Raw genomic sequence first — 9,082 nt, forward strand, 5'->3', positions numbered from 1 at the left:
GACCTAAGTTTTGTTTACTTTTTGTGTTTTGGGGTGGGGGGTGTTGGGGGGGTTCCCAGTTACTTTGCCCATTTTTCTATCCCTGTTAAATATTTGAATTTGTTAAAAAAAAGTTGGCTTTCTTGGAGGGTGGTGGTGGTGGTGGGGGGGTCCAAGTTACATTCCCTTGTTTTTTTCCCCTGTTGAACTGTTTCTGAAAATAAAATGTTGTTGTAAATTTCCTGAAAAAGACTCCAGTGTGACTCCTTACACTCGCACACCTTTCACCCCAAACTCCTAAAACACCTTTAACCTTTAAAACACCCTCCAACCTCCAACCCACACAACGGTGCCAGAATTGGCACAATCACTAGAGAGGGTACACAGAGACAGAGTCAAAAACATAAACTTTATTGAACAGACAACAGCAAACACAGATAAACAGACAAAATGGCCCAAACTAGGAGGGGGAGAACTTGTCCGCGGGTTTAACGACTCTCTTCCCGAGAACAGTCCTCCTTCTCGTTTGGGTCGCGGCATTCTGAGAGGGGGTGGGTGGGGTGGGTGCTGGAGGTGGTGGGGGGGGTGGGGTGGGTGCTGGAGGTAGTGGGGGGGTGTGGGTTGGGGGGGGGACGTTCACTGTAATCTGAGGAGGGGGGGCCGCCTCCATAACCGCGACCGCCCTCTCCATCAGCCTCCTTATCATTCGAACTTCCTCCACGCTTTCGCGTAGTGAGTTGTTCGAATCTCTAAGGATGGCACGGAATTTTTTGCCCTCCTGGGCCACGAGGGAGAGCATCGCCTGGTCTGCAGCAGCTGCACGCCTGGACTCCTCCTGGCAGTGCTCCAGGATCCTTTCTCCCACACTAGTGAGGACGGAGACGCGCCGCAGCCTGCCGCGTTCCCTGGCCAGCCTCTCCTCAGCCGGGAGAGCGCCCCTGGGTGGTGAGCCAGCTGGCTCGTCGTCTTCAGAAAGGACCTCTGTTGGCAAAAAAAGAGAAAAAGAACTGTTAGTAACAACGAGACAGTCAAAACCCACCCTGGTGCACATGGTGGCCTTTCTTGGTCACATATTGTTAAACCAAGACTCAGAACAATGCCAGGGGAGCACACGGTTATTGTTTGTTTGCCCATGGTGGCCTTTCTTGGTTACATGTTAAACCAAGACTCAGAACAATGCCAGGGGAGCACAAAAATGAAAAGGAAGCACACAGTTATTGCACACAGACATTGTCCTGCAGCCATGGCTCGAAAGGAACAGTTCATGCACGCTCACCATCTTGTATCTGTATCCGCCTGCGCAGGGCAGGAGGTCCAGCCACCCCACGCTCCTCCTCCTCCTGTGTCCCGGGTATGAAATCTGAAAAAAGGGAAAAAAGAACATGATTTAGGACCAAAGTGTGGCAAAGCAAGCTTCAAACCCTAAAGCAGCAACGTTGAGGGACTATCTTCTGTCTCTTGGCAGTGCTGCTGCCCTGCACAAACAGAAAAGCACAAAGCAGTTAAACCCCCCCCCCCCCTTATTGCAACTGATACTTACCAACATTTGTGGACGCCCCAGAATCACTGTCCTCTGCTACTGCTGCAGGGGACTCTAGGACCACCGTCCCAGGCATCTGTGTCTCTGTGGACAAGAGCAGAAAATAGTGAAAAAGGAGCAAGCATACAACCTGAACCACACAGCAAGCTCCCAAAGAAGTGGCTAGAGCACTGCAGAAGGCCTATGGCTGAGGCATGCAGCAAAACTGTTTGGGTTGTTGTTTAAACACAACCGTTTTAAAAAGCCACCCAAAGCAATCCACAAACATCCAAGCATAGCATGCGTTGCAACGAACACAAGGCATACAATAGTGAAAAAGGAGCAAGCACACAACCTGAACCACACATCAAGGTCCCAAAGTAGTGGCTAGAGCGCTGCAGAAGGCCTATGGCTGAGGCATGCTGCAAAACTGTTTGGGTTGTTGGTTAAACACAACCGTTTTAAAAAGCCACCCAAAGCAATCCACAAACATCCTATCATATTATGCGTAGCAACGAACACACGAGAAAACGATCCCCAAACGTCAGAACACACATTTGCTCAATATAAAAACAATAAAATATAAAATAAAAAGAAAATTACTTACCGGAGGCAAGGGGCGTTTGCTCAGGAACCTCCTCCGGCTCCCCAGGAGCGATGGCCATCAGGTCCACCGTGACCAATTCCGCTGGTCGTTGCTGGACGGGGGGTGGAGGCCGAAAGCTGGACGAGGTGCCCTCGCCGGGATCCTCCTCAGCGGGTGGTTCCTCGACCGGGGCAGCCGGCTTCCGAACCACCTTAAGGCTCCTCCCGACGCGCTTCGGCCTGCCGGCTCCTTCCCCGTCTCCGTACAGCTGGCGCTGCTCCTCGAAGTAGGGGCAGGTGACCTTTTCGTTGCCGGAACCCTTGTTATGGTTCACGGCTCTCATGTACTCCGCCCGCATCGTTTTGGTCTTCGACCGGCATTCAAGGCCGGTCCTGTTGTGGCCCAGGGCACGCATCTTTATGGCCACTTGTTCGAAGACCTCCCTATTCCTGTGAGAGGACTGGAAGGCGTCCTGGATTTTCTCCTCCGAGAAAATCGCGATCAGGTCCCTGATCTCCGCGTCCCTCCAAGTTGGGCCACGGCCGGTTGCAGGGACGGACGAGGCTTGAGAAGAGGATTCCATGGTGCTTTCGCTAGTAGCTGAGCAAAATGGTGGTGCGAGGTGCAGGGTGCAACGGATCATATACCTTCCCGCACACAAAGACAAAGGGACTAGCCGGCTTCTGATTGGTAGAGGGCAGTAGGGGACACGCGCATTGGCCACATTAGGTCACATGTCACGTTCAAAACTCCTCGCGCGGGAACAGGATCTGCTCCTAATGGCCAGATTAGCGCCTTTTGTTTGACTTCTCGCATGCGCTGATTCGTCCACACGCGGGAAGAGCAGTTTGAACATGCAGCGGGAGCCATTTTAGTGAGATGTCCGCCATTACAAAAACGCATGCCGGTGTAAAACCGAGAGCAATTGCAGTGGTACGCGACAGTTCCCCAATAATATTCACCAACCAAAGCATAAATCAATGACATGTAACTGGCGAACGTTCGTTGTCACGCTCAGCGGACAGTTTTTTAAAATGAACGGCGGACGGCGACTCCGCTTGCCGGAGGTCTAGCCGCCGATGGAAGGGGTTGTCCGCACCCAAGCACAACCACGCACCCGGAACCACACAAAGACCCACTACACATAAACCGCCCCTCATGCTAGAATCATTTCTATTGAACCCCTCTAAGCTAAACTGGAGAATGCGAGCGGCGAACGTTCGTTGGCACGCTCAGCTGAAAGTTTTTTTTAAATGAACGGCGGACGGCGACTCCGCTTGCCGGAGGTCTAGCCGCCGATGGAAGGGGTTGTCCGCACCCAAGCACAACCACGCACCCGGAACCACACAAAGACCCACTACACATAAACCGCCCCTCATGAAATCACCTCGAATCATATCTATTGAACCCCAGTAATCTAAACAGGAGACTGCGAGCGGCGAACGTTCGTTGGCACGCTCAGAGGAAAGTTTTTAAAAATGATCCCCGTACGTTGACTCCGCTAGTACTGGCCTAAGGTAGACGGGGTTTTAAGCTATGGGCAAATGTTTGGAACGTGACGGTGTGTGCCACTGTGCTTTTGGAAAACTATTGTGGTGTCCGGGCAGAATTTCAGAAAGTGATCTTGCTTGAAAGCCAGTCGCTGTCTCGTTGCCTCGTAGATCCCCGCTCGCTCGGAGAAAAAAGATGGCGGACAGTTCGCCGGAAGTTAGGAGGAAAGGCTCGGGAGGAGGGACTTTGAAGAAACCGCAACAATGGTAACGCACAAGTCTGTGGCGCTACTGTTGCAGATTGGTTGCAGGAGTGTATCGCTATCCAGAGGGTGAATCCACTTTTCTGGATTCCCCTAGAAGCGCTACAACGAAGCGCTTTTTGCGGGTCGGTTGCAGGACTGTTGCAGATTGTGTACGACGTCGTGGGTTATGGCAAATTTGTAGCGTTTCCAATTTGCAACCATCCTGCTACTTTGAAGCCGTGCGAAATGGCCCTGACTGTCAGGAACTTCTTCTGGATGTTTAGATGGAATTTCTTTTGGAATTCACCCCCAATGCGCACCCATACTAGGATTCTATGTTCTATGATTTGTTGTTCTTTGACGCTTGATCCATACCAGTTTGACTTCTGTCTTGGCCACAGGGTGGAGACAGTGCTGGTCACCTTGATGGATGATCTCCAGCGCTAGCTGCCTAGGGGCAGTTTGTCCTCGTGATGTTAGCTCTGTCAGTCACGTTTGATATGGTCAACCATGGCCTTCCGCTTTGCTGGGACCAGGATTTAGGGGACAGCCTGACAGTGACTGTGCTCCTTTCTCCATAACCAAACACAGAGGGTGGCAGTGGGGGAGGAGTTATTGCGTCTCTATCAACTCCCTTGTGGCATTCCACAAGGAGCAGTTCTCTCCCCCACACCATTCAACATCTTCATGCACCCTCTGGCACGGCTAGTCCAGAGTTATGGGCTGGGTTGTCACCAGTATGGGGATGACACCCAGCTCTATCTCCTAATGGACAGCCACCTGGATCCCCCCCCCAGATACATTTGCCAGTTGTTTGGAAACCATAGCTGAATAGTTAGAGCAGAGTTTCCGGCGGCTGGGATTGAACTCCCAGCCTCGTGGGCAGAGCTTCAGACTGCATGTCTGCTGCCTTACCATTCTGCGCCACAAGAGGCTCATATTAGGATTAAGCATTAGGAGGGCCTTATTACCAAGGATGAGTATAAACAAATAACCAATAATTGTATAGAGAGTGTTAGAAAAGCTAAAGCTCAATAAAATAAAGCTTAGGCTAGCAAGAAAGGCTAAACATAGCAAAAAAGGGTTCTTTAGTTATATTTCAAGTAAGAAAAAGAATAGGGACTCTGTAGGACCACTGAGAGGACAAGAAGGTGAAATTATAAACGAGGATGAAGAGGGGACTGAACTGCTTGACGCCTATTTCTCCTCAGTCTTCTCTTGTGAGGGAAATACTGCTCAATATGGCAAAAGCGTAACAAAAAAGGAGGGATGGGAATGGTGGCCTAGGATCACTGTGGGGGCTATGCATAAATACCTTTTTTCTTTAAATGGAACAAAGCCTTATGGGCCAGGTGAATTGCATCCAAGCGTACTAAAAGAACATACAGATGTAATCTCTGAACATCTTTTAGACACTTCTTGGAGAACAGGTGAGATGCCAGATGACTGGAGATGGGCAAATGTTGTCCCCATCTTCAAGAAAGGGAAAAAGGAGGATTTGGCTTAAAATAGACCCGCCAGCTTGACATCTGTAGCTGGAAACATTATGGAACAAATCATCAAACACTCGTTCCTTGAGGAGCTGGAACACAGAGCTATAATTTCTGTCTGCACGGGTTTTGCAAGAACAAATCATGTCAGACCAACCTTATCTCTTTTTCTGAGAAAGTAACTACCTTGTTGGATCAGGGGAATGCCGTGGACATAGTGTATCTGGATTTCAGTAACACTTTGGATAAGGTTCCACATGATATTCTTATTGACAAGCTGGTAAAATACGGTATGAATCCTAATTCTGTCAGGTGGATCAGTAACTGGTTAACAGATCATACCCAAAGGGTACTTGTAAATGGTTCAACATCCTCTTGGAAAAAAGTAACAAGTGGAGTGCCCCAGGGATCTGTCCTGGGACCTGTGTTGTTCAACATACTTATTAATGACTAGGCTGCAAAGCCCGTCCATAAGGACAGGCTTTGAAGGGGGGGCCACCCTCCCAACCCCGGCCCTTCCCGGCAACTCCCGTGGCTCCCGCGGTCCTAGGAGCATGCTCGAAGGGAAGGTTCCCCCATGGGCGCCCGTCCCCGGCTAGCGGCCGACTTGGGAAGCGTGTGCCGGGCGCGGCATTCCCCGCGACCCAGTCAGCCACGTAACTGCGCGGCTCCCGACCGTGGCGAATGGTGGAGGGGCCAATAGGAAGGTGCTTCGTGCCTTCCAATTGGCTCTGCTGCTTGTCCGTCCGGGGCCAATCCCAGTTTTTGATCCCAGACTTGGCCCACCCCCACCCCCTTTAGCATTTTATTTATACCGCGTAATGCGGTATACAGATTTGGATGAGGGTTTAGAGGGGATACTCATAAAATGTGCAGACGATACTAAACTGGGAGGTGTAGCTTCCCCTTAGGATTTAGTTTAAAGCCCTCTTCACCAGGTGTGCAAGGGTTCTCCCAAAAATACTTTTTCCATCCCTTCTGAGCTGCACACCATCGCTTGATAGTAGCCCCTCATATTGACATTGTAGACCAGGGGTAGTCAAACTGCGGCCCTCCAGATGTCCATGGACTACAATTCCCAGGAGCCCCCTGCCAGTGAATGCTCCTGGGAATTGTAGTCCATGGACATCTGGAGGGCTGCAGTTTGACTACCCCTGTTGTAGACCATGATCCAGAAATCCAAACCTTTCCCGATGACACCAGTGACGTAGCCAGTCATTTACTTGCATGATTTTTCTCTTTCTTCCTATGCCACGGCCACTTACAGGAAGAACTGATGAAAGCACAACCTGTGCTCCCAGGTCCTTTACCTTTTCCCCCAGATCCACAAAGTCTTTCTTAATATGTTCCATGCTGTGCTGGGCAGTATTGTTTGTTCCTACATGGATGAGAAAGAAGGGGTAATGATCTGTGGGTTTGATAAGCGTGTCCAGCCATGCTGTGACATCCTTGATCCATGCACCAGGTAAGCAGCAGACCTCTCAAGACAACAAGTCTGGTCTGCATACTTCGGCCTATACGCCTCTCAGCAGGGAATCCCCAGTTACCAGTCCCCGTTTCTTTGTATCCTTGGGAGCAGACCTAGAACTCTCACCTGTGGGGGCCTGTGAGGTGTTTCTTGGTCTTCATGGTGGCTTGCTCTTTGTGGGGAATTGCTCATGCCCCTGTGTTCCTGAATCAACATATTCTGGCAGATCCATCAATGGGGCAGAGCTTCTCCTTATTCTTCTACTCCAATGGTTCTCAACTTTGCGGTCCCAACCTCATTTTGGGTTGCCTGGCCCCATTCGCGGCAGCGGCAGATTGGTGGCTGCAGCGGCAGCACTGGAAGCAGGTGGTGGCGGTGGCCGGAGGTGGGCAGAGCCATGGCACTGGCTGCCTCCACGCCGCTTCCCTATTGTTGTGCACCTGAACGCATGTTTGGTGCGGCTGCCAGTCCATTGGCATTGGCAGCATGTGTGAGCCCAGGGGCGGCGCCTGGGGTGTGTTGCGTGCCACCATGGCGGTGTGCCTCCTCGGGGGCTCTAGCCGTTGCAGGAGGCTGAGCGCTGCCATTGGCTCCTGGAATGTGGATGCCGGTGCTGGGAATTTTGCAGGGAAGCGGCTGTGGCATGGGGGCCACCTCCCAGTCAGTGGTCCCCTGGGCTGGGCAGGTGTTCTAGTCAGGTTGCCGGGCAGGAGCGCTAGCAGCCGCAGGACATAGGGTGCTGCTGCTGCCTCGAAGTGCGCGTGCACGGGGCTGAGGCGGGCCAGTTATCTCCGGAGGCCGTGGCACAGGCAGCGCCCCATCTGCGCCGTGGTCAGCTGGTTTGTCCCCGCGACCGGCCATGGATTGTAGTGTGCCTGTGCATGCACTTGCACACACCCACACACACAAGCACGCGCACTGCCGCACACACAAGCACTCACACACGCACTGCTGCCGCAGTTGGGGTCATGGCATGGAGGAGGTTGAGAACCACTGTTCTACTCCTATGCCTAACAGCCTTCCATTCGTTAACCTCCAGGGCCATTCCGCACAAGGGCCAATGTTGCCAATTGCTTTCACAAAGCGAAACGCTATTTTAAAGAGTGGAATCTCGGCGTTCCGCATACCTTCATTTGTAGTGGAATCCAGTAGCATTTCATTCGTTCCTCACAGGTTTCCGGTCTTGCAGGAATCGCTAGAAAGGAAGCGATTTTTTTCTGTGCTTGTTCCCAACCCTTGGCCATTAATCAAACGGAACAGCCAATGGGCGGTTGTTATCATGATCCCGAAAAGCTCCTTTCCCTTTAAGCACAGGTTAAAAAAAACACACACACACACGTTGCAATGAATATGCATTGATTCTTTGCAACAGAGAGACCCATCTAGCTGGTGTGTGAGCTGGCGATTCATTGTTACCACGCTCCCCCAAGTGGACCCCCCCCACGGGCGCGATTTTTGGCCGAAATTAAAGGGAACTGGCGAACAGGGGGCTGTGTTATGCTTGGGGACTTAGGGGAGCTTTAAAGCACTTCTGTGGAGGGACTGTAGCCGGAGAAGCCTCGCTGGGTGAATGAAGCCTCGCTGGTTCATTGCTTTCCCCACTCTGAGGGGGAAAAAATGGTGATCACTTCGCCAGAAGTTCGGAGGAGAGAGCCAGGGGGAGGGACTTTGTTGCAACCGCTACATTGAGAACGCACAGGTCTTTTTCGCAAGTGTTGCAGGCTGTTGGCAAGAGTGTAGCGATTTTCTGAGGGAAATTGCTACAACAAAGCGATTTTGGCGCTAGTGTTACAGGAGTGTTGCAGATTGCTCACGACGTCATGCGGAACGTAGTTTTAGTGGCGAAAACAAAATGTAAGACTAGTGCTATATTAAAGTCGTGCGGAATAGCCCCCAGTGTTCGGTGCTCCAGTGTTTGTTTTGATAACTTTTCCTCCTGATGCACTTGCTCTCTCAAGACTGCTTTCTGCCATTTTGGATCAGTGCTTTTTCTGAAGGGAGCCTATTCCTCAGCAGGCAAATAAAAATATCTTTTGGTTTCTTACCCTTGTTGTTTACTTTAATTGGAGTGTTGGGGGCACCAAGTTATATAACTTGTTTGACTCAAACTTCAGTCAACAGCTTTTGGCAAGCCAAGCAGGAGGTGTTAAAACTTGGGTCCATTCCGCACGACTTAAATATAGCAGAAGTCTTACCTTTGGTAAACGCTACAAATTCAAGGTTCCGCATGGCCTCGCACACAATCTGCAACACTCCTGCAACACTCCCACAAAAATTGCTTCGTTGTAGTGCTTTACGGGAAATC

General features: G+C 51.1%; 1 protein-coding gene across 1 annotated transcript; it reads right to left on the minus strand.

Moving 5' to 3' along the window:
• Positions 1-369: 369 nt before the first annotated feature.
• On the minus strand, positions 370-2,755 carry LOC143841589 (uncharacterized). The gene is made up of 4 exons (XM_077346065.1): positions 2,106-2,755; positions 1,520-1,603; positions 1,256-1,339; positions 370-960 (listed from the first exon to the last, which is right to left on the minus strand). Exons 1-4 carry the CDS (start codon positions 2,725-2,727, stop codon positions 440-442), a joined length of 1,311 nt encoding a protein of 436 aa, XP_077202180.1. The 5' UTR covers positions 2,728-2,755; the 3' UTR covers positions 370-439.
• Positions 2,756-9,082: the final 6,327 nt, after the last annotated feature.

The sequence above is a fragment of the Paroedura picta genome, chromosome 7 (assembly GCF_049243985.1).
Source record: "Paroedura picta isolate Pp20150507F chromosome 7, Ppicta_v3.0, whole genome shotgun sequence".
NCBI classification, from domain to species: domain Eukaryota; kingdom Metazoa; phylum Chordata; class Lepidosauria; order Squamata; family Gekkonidae; genus Paroedura; species Paroedura picta.

What these genes read in the sequence shown, in the direction of transcription:
- LOC143841589 (XM_077346065.1), bottom strand. Translation starts at nt 2,727, where the DNA reads ATGATCCGTTGCACCCTGCACCTCGCACCACCATTTTGCTCAGCTACT. An exon ending in TGGGGCGTCCACAAATGTTG is followed by an intron (nt 1,340 to 1,519) that starts GTAAGTATCAGT and finishes CCCTTTTTTCAG; the next exon opens with ATTTCATACCCGGGACACAG. An exon ending in GCGGATACAGATACAAGATG is followed by an intron (nt 961 to 1,255) that starts GTGAGCGTGCAT and finishes TTTTGCCAACAG; the next exon opens with AGGTCCTTTCTGAAGACGAC.